The following is a 21,205-nucleotide window of genomic DNA, read 5'->3' as shown; positions in this document are numbered from 1 at the left end:
TCTATATGTGTCTTGTCTTGCCCATTAACGACAAGATTCCTAACTGACAACATGGTAGGTATTTCAACCATTCAAACTCTGAGACCTTTATATATCACACTCTAACTTCTACCACAGTTTGCATTCCCTTTAATGACTAATGCATTTTTACAGATAAAGTCAGCGGTTTCTAAAATTTAAATTCCTTAGTACGAAATGTGGCAATTTTCTGTTGTTGTATTGCTTTAATTTTCCAGGGATGGCCTAGCCAAAAACACTGAATGCAGATTTTATTAGAGTTTTTTATTACACTGGTTTCATTTCGATGACATTCGGTTGAATTTTGTAGCTGCTGATAAAAACAACATTAAGGTTTAATTAGTTTATTCAAGTATTTCCAAAACTGGTTGGTTTCCTAACCCTAAAATATATATATGAATTCTGACTTTGTGGAGCAATAACTCATGAGAAACAAGTACGCATTGTTGTGAATGCAATCATGTCAAGTTATCATGTAGGGTATTGTTTTAACTCATTCAGAAAAAGCAATGATGTAGAATAAACCCTTGTCTTCTATTGTTGTGAATGAGTCAACATAAAGGATTTCAAATATGGTCAAATATGACTAAACAAGACAAATTCGGTTCCCTCCTGCTTCATATACTCTATTCATTGATAAAGAAATATATTTGTTCATAATCTCTGAATCTGTAGTTTCCACAATGAACAAAATAAATGTTGTGGAAACCATATTAGAATCGTTTTTTTTTTAATAATTAGCACATCTTTCTAAGTATTAATCCAGTATGGGCTAGCAGCTGTTTGGCTGGCAGTGAAACACGGTTCCACACCGTAAAGACAACATCAGAGTAGGAGTCATAATTAATAGCAGCCATTTCTGATGGTTAGTATGTAACCTTGTTGATATAGCGTAAAAATGCATGATTCACATGTGTGGTATTTTTCCAACAATGTTATTTTGTTTTCGCCCTCCGACAGGAGTAGATAACACATTTGTGTTGGTGTTAACAGATGAGGCATGTCCTGAGGAATAGGCAGTAATGCTGGTATTGTAAAAAAAATAGTTGTGTAGCTGTACACTAAAACTATGGAGCTGTGCCAGTGTGTGTTAGAAAAAAAGAAGATGAAATAATCAGAATAAAAAGGTGCTTCAATCATAGAGCAATTGCAACATTTATTGAAGTGTTGGCTTTCTTGTATTGATTTTTCAACACATTACAAAAATACATATATGTTCAAAACAGCAGATGTGTACTGTTCTGAAATCACTTTTTTTCACAATGATGCACTCCCCCCCCCCCCCCCCCCACCCCCCCTCAAAAAGAAAAGAACAAGGAAACTATTTTTTGTACAAAGAGTGTAAGTGAAAGGTGTGAAAAGTGAAATATGAAAATTACAGTTGTAAGTGCCGTCACATGACCTTCAACCAACCTTGAGAAAAAAACAAAACAAAACATAATGTTCATGAATGTCTCATCAAAATTGATTTGGAAAAGGATTTCCACATAATGCATTGCATTCCCCTGCCGAAATGTCTTCCTTTAGGATCATCTTATTCTTATAAATCTTTTTTTGTTTTAATATCATTTTGTTTTACATCCATGGAGGATAGCTTCACCAAATCAACAACAGGAAATTCACTCAAAATTAAATATAAAAAAAGAGACCGAAAGTCAATAATGGCACCACGTTTGTTAGAAAAAAAAAAGATAATCTGGCATGATTCTGCAATAATACATTTCCAAAAAATTGTCTTCCCATACAGTGAACAAGTAATCATACAGAAACATATTCATGAAGATAAAATCCCTCCACCAGGATAATCATACAAAACTGCTATGGCATTCAAAAACATTTGAAAGAACATTGGCAAAAAACAATACTTTATCATCATTTTTAAACACTTACACAGAGTATTTAATTAATGGCATACTTCAACACTGTAAACATATTGTAAGACTGAACGTCCACGTGTGATTTGGATCTCTGTTAGGGTTTCACTATTCATCTGTGCATGTGATAGATTTCATTGTTGTATGCCTCATTTTGGACTAACAGATCTGTGGTCTTCGCATCATTTCCTTTCTAAAAATCAGCAAAAAAGAGGAATTTGCACCCTTTTTTTTTACCAAAACAAAATGGCGCACATAAAACCTGACAATAGCACGTCGAACTTTCAAGTGAAGATGATTGTGATGATTTGCAGCACTAAAATGAAAGATGTAGTCTCAATCTCCTTTCATGTGGTTTCCCGTCTCCCTCCCTCTCACGCGCGCTCTGTCTCACACTGACGGTCCGTTATAAGATGTGGCCAGTAGATGTGCATTTGGGTACGGAAAAAAACACACTTTTCATATGCTTCCAATTTCATTTGAATGACTCTTCTCCCTGGCCAAGGTCTTGCTCTCTCTCCCTCTATTTCTTTCTCTTCATTTCTCCGTTCCAATCTTTCATTTTACTATAAGAATAGCCCCTACTCAAGGTCGCCTGGCCTGCCCCCATTGCAGCTGTGCTCGAAATTATCATAACTCATATAGCCTATTTTTTTCCCCTCTCTCTTTACCAGATTCATTTCAGGATGAACGATGCAGAAAATAAAAAACCGTAATCCCCAAAAGTCACGAACATGCACACTGTCTCAGAATCTGTTACTGGGAGTTAAACCCGTATCACTTTGTGAGGCGAATGAACAGGCTTCCTTTTAAAAGCCGCTCTAATGCATGAATCTGAGCTAGTGAACTGTGAAAAGACGCCGTCGGAGAGCGAGGCTTAGAGCACACTGCGGAGAGAAGAACACACACGCTAACACATATTGATATGAATTTCATTTGGAACTGTTTTGCAGATCCTAAGGGGACACGGGGAGTCGACCCGGGTCGGAGGGAGACGCCACCGCGGACACGAGAAGGAGATGCAGAGTGATTTAGAACGTGTTACAATTGTTGAAGTTGCTTTAGCTTAACAAATTGCCTTTGAGTTAGCACACATGGGGTGGGGGGGGGTGGGAGTGGGTGAGATAATTAAGTGGGTCTGATAAAGCAAAAATGAATGGTAGTTACACTTAGCATATACGGTGGGTGATGCAAGCAGCTGGTCTTCTGATTGTTTCGTTTTTAGGCCATCTTTCACGTACAGTCGGGGCTACTTTGACATATAAAAAAAATGAATATATTTACAAACCATAAACAGGACTGTTCTCCTTCTCACATTAATCACAAGTAGTCTTAACTTATTCAACATATTAAATATGGTATTTTTAATTCTACATTGGGAATGTAATAAGCATCAATTCAAAGGTACCTCCTATTAAGTGCAACCTTTATTTATGTCCTGTCCAAAGCAGGACAGCAATACAGTAACTGCATTAAGGAATTATTCACACGCCAATATTTAAAAGGACAAATTCCCTGAATAAATTAATCAGGTCTTTAAGATTATGATGGATTTTTTAAATCCAGCATGATGTTTTATTGTCAGGCTGACATTCAGTGCTTTAGGCCTGCATGAGGGAGTGGATTGTAGTCGCTGCTGCAGTTAATATAGAAAACAATTATTTTAACTTTAAAAAGCTAACTGCTTTGCACAATTTATCTCGCACATGATAATAAGCTTCCTTAAAGGAGAAAAAAAAGAGAACATTTGTATTAAGGATGACTTCTTCCCATTGCATTTTAGAAAAAAAAACATTTTAGCACATTTCAAAACTAACTCCATATGAAATCCCACAAAGATGTACCTGCACATGCCAAATATCATTACAAAAATCCAATAAATACAGAAATTATTGCACAGTAGAAAGGCTCCATGGATTGCTAACTGATCAAATCCTCAGACAGTTTGCCAAGAAACACCAAGTTGTGCATTCCAGACAAGTTCTCATTAAAGTTTCCCTTTGTTTATATTCTCAGGTGGCAGTTTCTGTGACAAGAAAAAAAGATGAACATCAATCAGTCTCATTTTTTTTTAAGAGAGAGAGATTATCCAGCCAAGCCCCATAACTGAAGAAGTGGTTATAGGGATCTCGTGTGTGCATGTGTCTGCTTTCGTGTTTGTGTGTGAGAGTGTTTGCTTGTGTACATTGTTGGCTGTATAACTAATGGTTGCTGGCTTAAACTCTGTCCGCCTCCTCCAGTTTGACCTCACTGGCCATCAAATGTTCGCCATGCCATTTCTTCATGTGTTTCTCCAGCGTGCTGTAGACGCTGAAGGGCATGTGGCAGATGTCGCAGCGGTACACATCCTTTCCAAATTGCCCGTGGGTCTTCATGTGGCGTGTCAGCTTGGAGCTCTGGGCGCAGGCGTAGCTGCACAGGTCGCATTTGTAGGGCCGTTCCCCCGTGTGGCTGCGTCTGTGCACCGTCAGGTTGCTGCAGTTCTTGAACACCTTGCCACAGTACTCGCAGGTGTCATTCCTCCTATCCTTAGAGCTGGGGGGCCTGCCGGGTCCGGGTCCCCGCAGGAGGTGAGGAGTGCTGCTGCCACTGCGGCCCGAGGCACTTCCTGCTTCCATCAGCTCTCCGGGCGGGGTGGAGTAACGGAGGCTCCCCGTCTCTGAGGAGGAGTGCTCGGAGGAGGTGCCGAACGGCGACTGACGGGAATCTGTGAATCCCATGAAGGGTTCTCTGATGAAGTGGCGCGAAGCAGCGTAGCCAGCCAGAAGCTGAGAGTAGACATTCTCAGGGGAGATGAGGGGTAAGGTTGGGGGAAGCTCCAGCTGTTCTTTCTCTATCTTGATCCTCTTGTTGTTGGAGGGATTCGGGCTGGTGATTGGGGTGGGCCGACGCTGGAACAACCCGGGGAAGGAGTCTACTTCGGATACACTGATTCTGCCGTTCATCACAGGCCTCTGTTCCATCTGCTCGTCTCGCTGTCTGTCCTGCTGCTTCTCATTCTCTCTCTCTTCACCCCTCTCTCCAGCGACTCCATTGGGCTGTCTCTCCATGCTTCTCTTGCTAAGGTTAAGTCTAAGGTGATTGTCCAGATGGTTGTACGGGTGCATGATGCCCACCCCACCACTGTCACTTACTCTATCCCTGACATCACTCAATTGTTTTTCCCCAGGACAATGTCTGGGGCCATTCGGCCTTTTCGGGCCGAACTCCTGGGAGTCGTCACTTAAGTTGGAATCTGGCCGACTGCCATTCCTCAGTTCTTCCTCCTCTTCCTCTTCTTCCTCTTCTTCTTCCTCCTCTTCTTCCTCCTCCTCCTCATTGTCCATGCCCATCCCTCTTGAATTGCCCTCCCTGCTCTTTTCCTCACCTTCTCCTCGATCCTCCCTATTTCCCTGTTCTGGGGAACCACTCATGGACCCAGACTTGTTGTGCATATGTGTCTTCATGTGCCTCTTAAGCTTGCTGGCCTGGGAACAGGCGTGGTCACATAGATGGCACTTGTATGGCCTCTCGCCTGTGTGACTGCGTCTGTGGACGATCAGGTTGCTCTGGAACTTAAAGACCTTGCCACAGAACTCACAGGATTTTGATTTCGCCTGGCTCTGGTTCTGACCCTGGCTTTCGGGAGGGCTGGAAGAACCATGTCCCCCCTGAGAAGTGGGCGGAGGGGGATAGGTGAGAAACGCCGGGGGCTTGGCACCAGGCTGGAAAAGCGTGGGACTCAGCAAGCGGTGCATGGGTGGCACACGGTTGGGCGATAGAGGAGGAGTGGGCCCCCCATTATTGGTCGTGTTGCCCGCCAGTTCTCTCAGACGTCGGGAGAAGTCCATGGAAGGGGGATCCATGGGGGTCATCCGCATCACCCTCTCAAAGGCACTGGGGTGCTGGGACAGCAGCCCCATCTCTTCTCCCAGCCGATCTAAAGGGAGTCTAGGGGGCGGGTTAGGGCTGACAAAGGGCGGTGTTGCAGGCAGTCGGGTCTCCATGTATCCCGGGGGAGGGGGGTGTTCCCTGAGTAGGGGCGCGGCCATGCGGAGAAGGTGGAATGGGTTGTTGACATCGCCAAGGAAATTGGGGAGAGGGGAGCGAGGCAGGGCTTCAGTGAAGGGGGGAGGCAGAACCATGCGCGGAGTAAGGGAGCAGTTGACTGGGTGGTGGTCCAGGTAGATGCGGATGCCATGAGTGTGCTGGGCATGCTGGAGCAGGAACCAGGCGCTGTTGAATGTCTGCTTACAGGTAGTGCAGATGTAGCTGGATGGCTCATTTTTATCTGTAGATCAAAAGAAACACAATCCCCATCAGTATTGTAAAAAAAAGAAGATATGCTGTAAAAAAAACACCATTTTATCCGTTCATTCAAACCAACATATTACTTGCATGTTCCTTATCAACCTGTGTGAACATGTGAGGGACAAAAAGGACAATAGATTGCTGTATTAAGAGGTGCTAGGCCTATTTTAAAGATTCATACATGTCAATCTCACCGAAATCCAAAAACTAAAGTGCTCAAAATGTGTGTTGTCATCAAGAATAAGGTAATTGCTCTGTGTACAATAAACTGTGAAAGATGTATTTTATACCTGATATGCGTGTATCAGTACATTTTTTGCTACACAACTGAGCATAGAATAAGGGGTATAAAAAAGAAAACTCAAATATTGGTTAAACTTTCCTAGGTCCTTGAAGTAACACGTTGATATTCTTAATGTAAGGTTTAGGTTTCCCCTTTAATCCTCTGTTTGTGTCTTTGTATGAGGGTCTTCCATGGGCTTTGTCTGTAAGTGTATGACATTTTGAGTGTGTGGGTGCGTTTGTGTGTGTGTGTCTACAGGCTAATGCAGATGGCAGGTATTGCCCTAAGGCCACAACACATTATGCTAATGTTAATGTCAGCTAGGCTTTAATATACAGATCCATCTCGTCTACTCTGTCATTTCCATATGGAGAGACGGGAGGCAATGGAAAAAAGCACACCAATGGGGAAAAAAGGAAATATTGGAAAGTGGGGGGGTTGAGATGTAGCAGAGAGACACAAAAGAAGAGACAGGAGAGGTGATGGAGACGATGTGTAAACAGTAAAGACCCCTCCGGTCTGAACAAAGCATCCACATGAAGTAAAGCTCTGCGTCACTGGTGTAATATCAGCTACAGTAAAGTGATTTGGTGTGACTGTAAACACACACACACACACACACACACACACACACACACACACACACACACACACACACACACACACACACACACATACACACACACCAAAGCTCCATGTCGCTCATTGACAAATTGCCCCCTTAAATGGCATGACTTAATAATGCCAAATGAATCTATCAGTCACTATGGCACGGCCCTGTCAGCCCGCTTATGAGTCATAAAAAGAGCCTCGGTTGGGATTCATCTAATTCAACACAGGCTAGCCTTGAACACAGTCCTATGTTTGCTTGAAAGGCATCTGCATCTACTTTATCATCAACGACTACCGCAAGCGGAGTCGAGTCGGTACGGTGGTCCCAAAGCCTGGAGCCCGGAGGGGGGAAAACAAAGAAGGAGAGTAACTTCTGCCCAGAGTCTTATGTGATCAAGAAAAAAGCCCTTACAGGAAGATGGCTGCCTCACAGCCACCCATTGTCATGGAATGTAAAACACACATGCAGACATGCGTGGCAATTTTCTCTTCCCACTTTCCTCCTCTGTGTCCAACCTCTCTCGCAGCAGTGGTACCGTGCAGGAACAGATGAGCGAAAGCTGATGTTGGATCAGTGTCTAGCACAGGAAGCTGATTTGGCGGTGTGATTGGTTTGGCTTTCCCCAGGGGATACGGGGTCAGAAAAAGTTAATGAGGGGCTCATTTACTGATTCTGTCTGTTTTTCTCTGCTATTAGCGAGGCTCTGATGTAGCCATCACTCGCACTGTTTGTGTGGGATGCCACATGACCTGACTCCTGCTACAAACGCGTGTGTGAGAGCTTGTGTATTTGTGTGGACATGTATGTGGATGTATGTTTTATGTGTGTGCATGTGTGTGTGGGGCGAGTGGCGGGCTACCTGCCCGTGTTTAGTTTGGCGAGGCTTCACACGGCCGCTTGGCAGCAGAGAGCTGGACAGTTTAACAGCTTGGACGAGGAGAAGAGAGCAAAAGAGGGAAGGGGAGAGGAGGAGGAGGAGGAGGAGGAGGAGGAGAGGGGGTAAGAAGAGAGGTGGAGGGACTTTAAGGGCCAGACGTGCTTGGGCACACATACACTAACACACACATAGAGGGTATTTACATGCCCCAAGAGACCAAGAGGGGTCCATAGACTTGGAAACAGTGTAATCTCATCAACAGGCGTGGATCAATATGAAATGAAGACGTGAGATTGGGAAAGGGATTGAAGATCTCTCAATTTATCAAATGTGTTCTTCTTCTTATAGCTGTATTTGGGTGTGCAGTCCCACATGGTCTCATCAATACAAGCTACCCAATCATATGCCAGCCCCCCTCCCAACCTTGTTCCCCACCCCCACCCCCTCCACCACTACAGCAACACATTTGCATCTTGTCATATCTTACACAGCCGTGCCATATGTTGTTAAAGGAAGCGTGGCGGCTAATAGAGTGGCAGCTGATGGCTGCTGTCTAATGACGGCCAAAGACAAATTTCATCAACTTCCCAAACAAGCAAGCAAGCGGGGGGAGGGGAGTAACACAGAGAACGTGTAAGAAAAGACTCTTCAACAGCATATCAAATAATTAAAGCTATACATAGGTAGATGTACATTAACTAAGTACATTTACTCATGTAAATACTTAAAGTGGACCTATCATGCTATATTTTAATAATATAGTGTAGGGCCATACCTATATAAGGCATATTTATACTTTTTTTTTTTCAAAATACCAAACAGATCATGCATTTTAGCCATGCCTCATTTTGCTCAATTTGCACTTTTTTACCCCTGTTTTTGCAAGGGCTGATTCTGTGAGAACAGCACCACCTACAGGCCTGGCATATGTACTACAGCGTCTCCAGCGCTTTGGAACGGCAATGGCCGTGGCTGTCTCCTCCTGATTGGTGGAGTTGGCCCAATAGCCGTAGCGCCACTGTCCTGACGTCAGGACAGTGTTCAAATCTAGATCAGTTTTTATCAGATCCGTTGCAGCCCCTTTTTTAGAGATTTGGGTATGGAGGAAAATAGAGAGGGTTGTGTTTTCTGACACTTGGTGAGTTCCCTGGAACACCGGGGACACATATTCATGTATAAAAGACGTACAAAAGTGCATTTTGCATGATAGGTCCCCTTTAAGTTTCCAGATACTTATAAACACGAGTCTAACCATGTGTTACCTTCTACAATTCATAGGCAAATCATTTACTCCACTATAATCTGTTAGATTTGAAGGTTCATATTTTGATTACCAATTCCAAATAAAAATAAAAATAATGCGTAATTTAATATCAGGTTAAGATGAAATGAATTGATGTCTTGGTCAAATTCTCAGGCTACCCAGTATTCTATATAGTAAAAAAAGAAACACACACTTATTGCATATAGTTATTTATTGCAATTTAATATAAACTATCTAGAAAATTGCAACGGGTACTTTTTCTTTTACGTTTATTTTGAGCCTGGTACTTTAAAACCTTTAGTAAAGCTACATTTTGAATGGAGGACTTTATACACTGATGTATCACGAGATAGATACATATTTTATCGATAGACATTAAGTGGCACACATCCTCACTCGATTCCTCTCCTCACACACACTTGCACACATGCTGTGAGAGTGTGAATGTTGTCGCCGCTCAGTGCTCAAGCCAATAAAAGCCTTCATTAAAGAATCACGGTGGGCCGTGTCATGCTTCACTTTGTGGTAATTACAGTCGTCTGCCTGACACGCAGGCAGGGACCCCTCCACTGCTGACCGCCAAGGTCAACTACCAGTTAGAAGAGTTACATTCTCCACTCCACGCAGTCACTGATGCTGGACCTAATCGGCCAATTTACTCTGGCACGCCATATGCACACAGACACACGCACTGACACACACTCGCACTGTTCTGTGAATGGGGCTGAGATGAAAGGTTAAATGAAATGGAGTCACAGCAGGATTCTGTAATACGGTGCTGCATTAGGAACTGAATTTCTGCCGGTGTGGGTCATTTTGCTGGCAGTACAAGTGCTTGTAAATGTTTCAGCGTGATGACATTCCCTTGAAATAGTCTGAATCTTTAATATTTCTGCCCAGGTGTCCACCAGGACCGGTTTTCCCATGAAAACAGACGAACACAATAGAGACCAGTTTAAGGAGGGCAGCTCTTTGTCCTGTGCAACAAAACAAGGGCTAAGGGCCAGGAGGCCTGGAGGAAGTTATTAAAACATTGGCACATGCGTGGAGCTGAGGTGGGCCAGTAATAATGTTCCCCTTCTCTCCTGGTTTTTTTTTTTTTTTTTACTAAACCACCGAGCCAATTAACCCAGTCTTCAGGGACTTAGATCTGAGCTTTACATCAGATTTTATTCTTTCCAGATTGCCTTTTATAGCCATTATTTTGCCTTCAAAAGTACAAACAAAATGCCAGTGAATGAAGGGGAGCCACGATATTGACTGTTTGCATATGGCCAGTGTAGAAAAGTCGGTGTGAGCTTGGCGCGGTTGAAGCAGACACCAGGCGTATGGTGCAGACATGTGGATTTGTGTTTAATTTAAGAACTCACATATGCCTTCCCTGCAGCCTGAGTTTGATTTATATTTCCCTAAAGCACAAGCTCCCTCCATTTACATTGCACTTTACATTTTGGGGCCTTTATCAGATGCTATAATCCAGAGGGACTTATAATAAAACCGCAGAAGAATAACAAAAATTCAAAAGGCTCAGCTTTTCGACAACATGGGCAAACTAGGAGCAGTGAGTGGCTGGTAATGAAAGCTCGCTGATGCCAAATTAACTCTCAGAAAGCTCGGTGAAAAAAAGAATCATAATTGAAAATAAGTAGCATTTGAACGCTAGCCCACCAACTTCCCTGCTGTACTGCATTCTTTTGGCATGGACAGTTCTGCGGGAGGCGGGGTGAAAAACATCCAGGGGGCAAAGTTTGGAGTGTGAGTAATGTGGCCTTACTGCAGAAACAGAAGACAGTGCAGGTCGTTAACAAGGAAGTGAGTGAGGATGTGTTACAGTATGTCATGTGTGTGCACTGCAGCATTCCTGGGGTTCAGGTTCGCCGTACTGCTCCTACATTCCATCAAGGGCGACAGAACACCACCGCGACACATTTGCATACAGAACAAAGCCGCCCGCAGGCTAGGCCACTGGGACACAAACCTGCAGCCCCTCCCCTCACACCCCTCGCAGCGTACACAAGTGCACGCGCAAAGCCCGAGCCCTGGGAGCACGCGTGTGTGTGCACCTGTCAGGGGTTAGCTGACACCTCCGCTGCTGGCAAAGCAGCTCCTCATTAGCATGGCTGTGATCTAGGGGTCCCCAGGGGTCCCAGCCCCCTCACCTCGTCCCCCCCGCCCTTTACACCTCTGCTCCTCTCCTCCTCACATCTCCCATCCGTCCCTCCTGCTCCTCCTCCTCCTTCCTATGCTCTGATGGCTTATTTGTCATGGAAGGGGCTAATCAGGAGAAGCGAGGCCATGCAGATCAACCTTGCGTGTCTCTGCATGTGTGTGTGTGTTTCAGGGGGCACTGCGGCCACGGCGACTGTCACACATGCAGTTTCAAAACAGAGAGAGACGGAGAGACAGAGAGAAGGAAAGAGGCTGTGGAGGGTGGCAGTAGCAGGCAGGGGGTAAGGCTCTCACACAGTGTGACTGGCTCCATGCTAACTCAAACCAGCTTCGGCCTGCTAACCATATACATCTGTGTGTGTGTGTGTGTGTGTGTGTGTGTGTGTGTGTGTGTGTGTGTGTGTGTGTGTGTGGTGTGTGTGTGTGTGTGTGTGTGTGTGTGTGTGTGTGTGTGTGTGTGTGTGTGTGTGTGTGTGTGCGTGCGTGCGTGCGTGCGTCTGTCTGTCTGTCTGTCTGTGTGTGTGTGTGTGTGTGTGTTTGTCTGTCTGTCTGTCTGTGTGTGTGTGTGTGTGTGTGTGTGTGTGTGTGTGTGTGTGTGTGTGTCTGTCTGTCTGTCTGTCTGTCTGTCTGTCTGTCTTTCTGTGTGTGTCTGTCTGTCTGTCTGTCTGTCTGTGTGTGTGTCTGTCTGTCTGTCTGTCTGTCTGTCTGTCTGTCTGTCTGTCTGTCTGTGTGTCTTTCTGTGTGTGTTTGTCTGTCTGTGTGTCTGTGTGTCTTTCTGTGTGTGTGTGTTTGTCTGTCTGTCTGTCTGTCTGTCTGTCTGTCTGTCTGTGTGTCTGTCTGTGTGTCTTTCTGTGTGTGTTTGTCTGTCTGTCTGTCTGTCTGTCTGTCTGTGTGTGTGTCTGTGTGTCTGTCTGTCTGTCTGTCTGTCTGTCTGTGTGTGTGTCTTTCTGTGTAGCCAATATGACCAGCTGAAGAGCTTTTTAAAGAAACAGTGCTCCGTAATGCGTTTGCTGGAAAGTGCGTAAAAATCCCTTTCACTTCCTAAATCTCTTGGCCTTCCTTGTCTTCCTTTCCTCTCACGTACTAGCATCTGTACAAAAGGGATCTGGGTACTCCACCCTGACCCTCATGCCTCCTGGGATGCGGGTCAAACGAACAATAAAAGGGATCAGGTATCTCCGACAACTTGATCACAGGCACACACAGCGAGTATCCAGCTGCACCACAATGCATGAGTGGAGGAGGCTCTCATGTAGCACGGCGGAGGGAGCACGTTGCAGCGAGGGCGCAGGGGACACGCTGTGAAAAATAACTGGAAAGACCTCTCTGTCAGCGAAGAGCTATGACTTTTTGCTCGGCTTCTAGGACAGAGGGAGGGAGCGATACAGACAAAAAAGAATGAAAAGAAAAAGGGAGCTCTATAAAGTGCATTAGCTAAGCCTCCTGTGGCATTTCTGTAAGCCTGACTCATCGGCTTCAGCTCCTAACTAGTCCCAGCGTCTGTGCTTTTTTGGGGTATGTGCGCACACTTGTGGGGTCTGCTGTCTGTCATGTGACGCTGACAAATGGATGACACTCAGTCGTGCTTGTGGTTGCGAAGGAGATGTAAGAGAGAGGAGCAAGATGGAGGAGAGGATGAAGGAGGGTTAAAAAAGGGAGGGCGGAGGGAGAAAAAGGAGAAGAGGGAAAAAGGAATGGAAACAGAAGACGGATTGCACTTTCTTTTTCTTTATCACCTGCATTTCCATTTTCAATAGAATTACAACCATCTCTCATTCTATCTCTTAGCATGACACAGCAGTAAGGAGAACAGACAGAAAAAGGAAAAAATGGCGTCATCACTGAGTGTAGTGGTGCAAGCATGCTTAATTAAAGGAAATTCAACCAAAAATGTATAGAATAAATAAAGGAGAGGAGGTCCCCACTGATGCTACAAAAACAGCAAAATATTTGGATAGGTGATGGCATCAAAAGACTAGGAAAAAGTCACGCTGCTTCGACAATGAAACGGAGAGCGACTTTGTGGACTCACACAATGTTTGTTTGAGGTTTTACATCCAAATGAGCTCCAGTCATACCCTCGGGAGCTCTGACTTTGTCCAGAAAGTCAATTTCCTACTCAGTGGCAGTGAATAGGAAATTGACTTTGACATGTGAGTGACTTGCGAATTCTGCTTTGTGGGTTTATTACATTTTTCATCGGATCAATCATTTTATACAAACAGGGCGTGAAATGTATTGTGTTCGGCTTTTGAATGTTTTTGCCTCCAATGGTCAATGGACTGAACCAAACTAAATTAAATGAAACAAACGCAATGGAGATGCAGTGTTCATTTCCACCTGTGAGTGTCCTTATGCAAAATTCTCCATGGCTCTCTTCTACTATGATTTGTCACACTCACACTAAGTATACCTTCAGTATTTTTGACATAGGATTAAAAGTCATTTTTCATTAAAAGTCATTAATCATTAAAAGTCATTTTAATATGGATATAGTTCCTGATTCTTCTAATTGTATCATCGTTTTAATCTTTGATTTTTACCAAAGTAAGACCTAAAAGACATATTTTTGAACTTTTAGATTAAACTATGCATCAGGAAAAATGTTTTGGGAATTCCTTAATGATGAAAATACTCATTAAGTACAGATCTTTGCCGTATGCATGTGTTTACATGTATATGCCCATGCTCACTGTGTGTATCTCAGACTACCATTCTGGTACAGGGTGCTTTATTCTTTCAGCAGTAGTAATGGTCCCCAGCTGGCTTTTGCCCACTGGAGCCAAGCAGCCAGTCCCACTTAACTAGCAGCCCACAGGAAAATACCACCGTGGCCCTGAATGAAGCACACAGGCCTCTCCAACCCAATCAGCCCGCTATAAAACTTGCCCCTCGCATGCTTGAGACATGGCGTACAGTGCATTCCAGTGATTGGGAAAGAGAGCCTGAAACATTCATGATCTAGTTCACTGTTACTCCACTGTTTAATATGTAGTCAGGGGTACTTAAGGCCTGTGAGAGGATACAGTGCAAGAACAAAAAGCAAAGGAGAGGGCACACTGTGCTGCGTCATTTGACACCAATTTGCAAGCTATCTAATTAATGTTACTAAACCGAAGTAACAAAAGGGGAGAGCGTAAAAAATCTAAATGGAACACTGATATTTAGCTATCTTTATTTGCTACACTCGATCTTTGAAAATAAGGGTTTTGTAGCCCATTTTCAAAAGCAGGATGTGGGTGTGCTTGGAACGCTCTGAGCAAATGTCTCACATATTGTTAAAAACCCTTTCTTTATCATATTTGTCCGTTAAATATGAGGCTACACCCGGGAGCTGGTTGGGTTAGCCGAAGTGTAAAAACTATGTTGTGGTTTTAGAGGAGGTTTTTTCTTGCAAATGAGCAGCAGTGACTTCCTGGAGCCTTGCTCTGTTGTTTTGCAATTCACTTTTTGTGTGGATTGAATATACAAGATACTACATGTTAATTACTGAGATTTAGAGATGCTTGTAGGTGGATTTTGTCACCTTGTAACAGTCGGGCTAGCTGTTTACCCCCCATTCTACTCTTTGTGCTAGGCTAAGCTAAGCTAGCTAACTGCTGCATATACTTTCATATTTACCGTACAGACATGACAATGGTGTCGATCTTCACATTTAACTTTTAGTAAGTAGATGTACAGTATAAGCCTATTTCCCCAAAAGACAAACTTTTAATAATTTACTATGCAAGTAAGATATGGCTCAAGTTCTGTGTCAATTTAGCAATGCTATATGTGATACCCTCAGACTATTAAAGACGACATATTAGGATTATTTTAAAAGTTCATACTTGTGGTTTTGGTTACTAGTAGAACGTGTTTGCATGCTGCAGTTTTCAAAATACTATACTGTGTTATAATATAATATACTGCAATGAGCCTACATGTGACATAGGAAGGGATGACAAATCTGAGTGGCTTGTAAATAGTGGCAAAAATAAATAGTAGGCTTATTTCCCAGTCTATGGGTTGGTAGGCAGTCCATAAACCCATATATACAAAAATGTTTAGAAGTGATTTTTTATTTATAAAAAATATATCACTTTTGAAAATTTAAATGTAGATTAAAATTAATTAACTTTGTCTTCCCAAAAAACAAGCCATGTTCTACAATAAGCTAAATTATTTACAAGAAAATACATTTTAGCTTTTATGCGCAACACAAGACTTGCTTTGGTTTTTCTTCTGTCCTTTTTTTCCTTGCTCTCCTCCTCTTATCTGTAAGCCCCTTTTGTGATCCAGTGAAGGCAGGCGGCACAGCATTATTAGCATTGCAACGGTCATGTCCCCAGGTGAGTTCTGTTCTCTCTCATGTGTCCTGAAACATACTTAGGTGTGTCAAACCGTCTCTTGACTTGTCTCTAACCTTCAATGCTACACACACACACACACACACACACACACACACACACACACACACACACACACACACACACACACACACACACACACACACACACACACACAAATGCAGACATACTATAGATTCATCTCTCAACACACACACACCTAACACATATTTATGAAGTGACATGTGTCTGTGGGACTGACACTCTCTCTCTTTCTGCCATTTCTTTCCTTCTGGTTTTCTCTCTGTCTTTCTGGCTGTTATCACGCCGATACATTTCCTGCTCCTGGCACGGCTCCTGCATAGCTTATGGTTAAAGAAAGCTTTCATCTATCCAGTGCCTTTAGGACACACACACACACACAAACACACTCACGCCCTCTCTCACACACACACAAGCTCGGGTATACGTACGGGCCAGCGCTGCCCCGCCAGACCACAGGCCCAGACAAGCTCCGCTGGCACCAATCACCCTGATAACATCTTAGGCTTTATTTCATTTTGGCTCGCTCTGTTCTGCTCTGGGAGAAACAGACACAGACATGAGAGCTTTCTGGAAAATATGAATTATGGCAGAATACAGAGAGTGTAGCCCCTTAACCTTGAGTAGTTAACTCCCCTGTCTGAAAAGCCATCTATGGACATGACAGTGCAAGCCCTCTTTCATCCAAAAAAAGCGGACCAGAGCAGATGTTTCTTCCTTTTTTCTCAAAGATGACAGTATAGGTTTTATGAGCTATAATGAAAGTTTTTAAAAAATCACATTTTAGGTGCCAAAGAGTCTTTTAACCTAAAAAATCTAACCACCCAAACACTTAAGGTTTTATTACCTCAGGTTTGGAGGTATTTGTGAAATATTTCTGCCTCCACCCCATTCATATATATCTGTGGTGCTCACAGCATTGAAAAAATATGTTTGAAATATTCAACATCATATGTCTTTCCAAATAAAATGTCCCCCTCACTCCGGATTATCCTCTGTTAACAGTTTGCAATGGAAATGGAACTACTTTTTCCACCGAAAAAAAGTAGTGCCTGTGAGAATAATTCACAGTGACACTGTTTCAGGGAAGAGATGTGGCTTTTACATTTTGAATTGCCTTTTTCAATATGGTGCTATAGAGGTAGACATCTCAGAGGTATAAGAACACAATCTTACTTTATTTTTTTAAAGGACCCTTTAATATTACATTGCCATTTTTTACTCTTCATTCATAAGCATAACTGCTTACAAGAAAAAGGTGTATGACAGAAAAATGATCATGTAACATTGTTGTATCATTATACAATGTATTGTTTGCACACTAAATATTGTTCCTGGCATACCCCTGCTTTAAATCTAAGTGACAAACTGACATGAAGGCATCTTACGTTCATTATGTGTTTGCCTGTGTCTAGTTTTCCCTCACGGAGTAATTGCTGGAGACAAATAAGTGGATGAAATAAGGGCAGTCGTAAGTGTACCATGAAAGGCTTTCAATATCTCTTGCGGTGAAGCAGCCTGTAAAAGGAAAATACGGCCATAAACGCTGTCTCCTCATTTTCTTCTCCCACAGTCCCACCCAATCAGAGTGGGACGCTAATAAGATAAGAGGAAAGGCACAACAACAGTGTAGCAAAGTAGGATTACCCATGTCTGACTTGCTAACAAGCGCCATTTCTTTTCCTTTTCACAAACACTAATGGTAGCCCTTTTTCCCTCCCAAAGGCAAACACAAACTACTTTTCAATAGAAAAATGTGAGTGAATGCCCCGGTCAGAAAATCTCCCCCGTTTACCTCCTGAAAGGGGCGTATTATGCACTAATGTCTGGCAGACTGCATAATAGCTGAACACACACAGACCCATGAGGATTTTATCTGAAGGAGTGTTTCCAGAGCGGGAAAAAGGTGTACATGTTGCAGAGCAGGTTTCTCGTTTGGGGTCTTGCGTTTGAAAGTGTACATCCACACGCATGCTGCAATTACAGCGGGTTCTTTATAGAATGTACAACATTACTCAGCACTGATGACAGCACACCTGTTATCAAATATCACAAGCAGAGAGGGGATGCGAGCTCGAATAACTACAGTGCAGCAGCCAAATTGCCTTGATTATAGCTATTTATGCAGAGAACATAAACACATTCACAGATTTCCCACTGACACAAGGCAACTTATGGTCCACGGCGGCGAGACCATGAAGTTCACATCAGCACTTCAGTCAAAGCTCGACAAAAAAGGCAGCGTGTTTGTGTTGAATACCGAAGCGCCGTCATCACTCTCCATGCGTAGCGGGGACGGGGTGTGAGGTTTCTAATGCCTCTTAAGTAAGGCTGTTAAGGAGCAAAGAGTCCACACATCTGGAAGACACAGTCAGTCGGCACATGCTGAAAGTTAGCGGTGGCGCTCGCAGTCCAAATTAGTGGCGAGTTTTATTCCCCCGCTGTGGTAGGAAAATATCAAATCTGCTGCCATATGAGTGCCATAAAGCTGGCTGTGGAGCGTTTGATGCCTTCATGTGGGAGCCTTTAAGCAGTGTGTGAGTGTGTGTGTGTGCATGAGTGTGTTTGGTGGGAGATGCAGGCCTTAATGTGCGATGGGAGCTATTGTGTGCGTTCCGGCATGCACACATGTTTTGTGTGCGTGCATCTCTTATCTGTGTGCATGCACGTTGAGTTTCCGTTTTACTGCATAAATGTATATGTATTGTGTGTGTGTGTGTGTGTGTGTGTGTGTGTGTGTGTGTGTGTGTGTGTGTGTGTGTGTGTGTGTGTGTGTGTGTGTGTGTGTGTGTGTGTCAGGTGTGCAGCTGTGCCATTTTAGCAGCTCTTATAGACCCAGTTGACCCTGCTGGATACAGCAGACAGACAGACACAAGCAGAGTCAGACGGCCCCTGGGGTGGTCCTGTCTGAGGCGCATTATTATGGGCCAACAACTCTAGGGGCCCATACACAGGCAGGGACACGTATACTGTAATTGTACACACACACATACAGACACTCACACACACATACACATACACACACCTACAGATGTGTACGCAAACCAAAATGCTCATAGTAGCTCATAGACTTCCAAGCAATGAATAAATGACTGCAAATTTAATTTAAGAATTATTTGACCTTCAATTAAAAAAATTAAAAAGTTATTGTGTTAATCTAAGGAAATATTTAATTGCATGATTATTAAACAAATTTCTATGCAGAAATGAAATGGACACAAATAAGGTAATTTTAATGCAGTGAATTGTGCATCTTTAAGATTCATTCAACTAGCTCGCCAAAGTGGCCGTGCAGTGAAATGCAACATTCTGCTAAAGCAATTGCTAATATCTTCATAATCACACAAAATGAACATGCATACATTTTGATTGATTGTTCTTAGATGTATCTCTGATATATATAATTTAGCAAAGCATTTTAAGAACTGCATACAATGTTTTAAAAATAAAAAAGAATTCAGCCTTGCTTCGGTTTTGCATTGCAATAGGAAAAAGCATTAAAATATATTATATTTCTAGGCAAAAGTATTATAAAGTTATAAATTATATTCCTTTTTTAATTACCTCTAACATAATTTTCTACATTTCTTTTCAACTATTGCAGCATCAAGAAGTGACACATATGAAGGAGATACTCTATCATGAATGAGTGTGTTCTTGGTTATGTGTGTATTCAAGTCGTGGAAAGAGTGCACTCCTTTTTTCCCACAGAGGAATTAGGAAATATTTTCCACACACACACACACACACACACACACACACACACACACACACACCCACACACACACACAAATGAGAAAATTAAAAAAGACACACATGCCTAAAAGCAGACACGATAAATTATCTGGCAAGCATTCAAAACACTCATGTAAGAACACATAAACACACTGAGACTGCACCAAAAATGCAAACACACACACACACACACACACACACACAACACACACACACACACACACACACACACACACGCACACACACACACAGACAAACACACACACACACACACACACACACACACACACACACACACACACACACACCACTTACACAACTGCCACCATGTAACCCCTAATCACAACCCTAGAGCTTGGACATCAAATGAAGCAAGTTTTTTGAAAAAATCATCAGGAGTAATTAACGCATTTTCATATGCAAATGTGATTAATGCAAAACTACAAAGTCATTATGCAAATCGACTTTTCCTTGAGCCTCTGTACAAATATTCGCAGCTCAAATCAGGGATCAGTCTCGCCATCTTTCTTTTTTTATCTCCTACCCCTCTCCCTCTTGCTCTATCTCTCCCTCCCTCTCTCTCGGAGTAGAGATAATGCGTAAGTAGCATGTGAAGTTATTTCGAACTCACACAGTGTGTGTGTTTTCATGCGATGGGCCGGGGCTATGGCATTACGCCGCCTGCCTACTGATTACTGGCTGCTTGGCACTGGAGCGAGACAGGGAAGCCGGCGTACAGGGGAAGGTATGAATATGCAAAAGCCTGATTGCTTTTCATGATTAAAGCCTATTTAATATGGAAATGAGAGCAAGCCAGGTGATTAAAGGAGCATTGGGTGGTGGGGCAAAAAAGAGAGGAGAGAAAAAAAAGATGGAGGGGGGAAAGAAGAGGGGAGAGACAGCACACCAGTAGTGAGGTGTGAAAGCTGGGATGAGTTATTTGTGAGACAGAGAAAGATTTGACCTCTCTGGGCATGGTAAGGATTGCTATTTCCACTACTTGTTCTCATCACCAAACCACCGTGAGTCATTCCAGGTGTTAAAACAAAAACGTTTATAACAATGCTCCCATGCACTTTAACACACTTTCGCACCTGCAACAACAATAGTTTGTGATAGTGTGACCGTTTGAAAGCGGCGGGAAACTTATTTAAATTCTTTGATCATTAGTTTGGTTCAGTATCAGTATCGAATCATCCCCCCAAAGAAATGGACAGCGGGGACATCAGGAGTGGCCAGCAAAGATGTTTGAGATGTCAATGTCGTTCAGGCATTCAGATGAAATATTAACCGTATGATCTCTATACATAATGTTTGAAAGAAAGAGACAGACACAGCTTGTCATGATGTGACTTTGCCCGTATGTTCTGGATGTCTTAAAGTGCTCCGAGGGGGCCCCGGCAGCCACCCTGGGAGGGGGTTCAAAGCAGGGCCAGGGTCGCCTTAGCATTGGTAACGCTCCCCTAGCGACAACCTCTCGCTTGCCTGGTGACAAGCATCATTCTTCAACAGACGTTGCGCTCACACACATGCACAAATTCATACAAGGCGCATGCACATATATTAGCATACTCTGACAAAGCCCACACATATACACACAGAGTGCATGCATCAGCAAGAGAAACTCAAGGAAAAAAAAAAATAGGGCACGGAAGGGCCATTTTTCATCTACACCGTGTAGATGTGTGTGTTTGTGTGTGTGTGTTTGCACG

The 21,205-nt window shown here is 43.3% G+C and overlaps 1 protein-coding gene across 4 annotated transcripts in view; it reads right to left on the bottom strand.

Annotated features, from left to right (window-relative positions):
- Positions 1 to 1,149: 1,149 nt before the first annotated feature.
- The window catches only part of bcl11bb (BAF chromatin remodeling complex subunit BCL11B b), a 30,746-nt gene continuing 10,690 nt past the window's right edge, over positions 1,150 to 21,205 (bottom strand). For all 4 annotated transcript variants that reach the window (XM_034150446.1, XM_034150448.1, XM_034150447.1 and 1 more), the window contains one exon: positions 1,150 to 6,162. In XM_034150446.1, coding sequence (XP_034006337.1) covers positions 4,109 to 6,162 — 2,054 coding nt within the window. In that variant the 3' untranslated portion in view covers positions 1,150 to 4,108. The remainder of the gene's footprint in view (positions 6,163 to 21,205) is intronic.

Source organism: Trematomus bernacchii, unplaced genomic scaffold (assembly GCF_902827165.1).
Source record: "Trematomus bernacchii unplaced genomic scaffold, fTreBer1.1, whole genome shotgun sequence".
NCBI classification, from domain to species: Eukaryota; Metazoa; Chordata; class Actinopteri; order Perciformes; family Nototheniidae; genus Trematomus; species Trematomus bernacchii.
The sequence above is the reverse complement of the archived record's forward strand: the minus strand, read 5'-3'. Positions and strand labels throughout refer to the sequence as shown.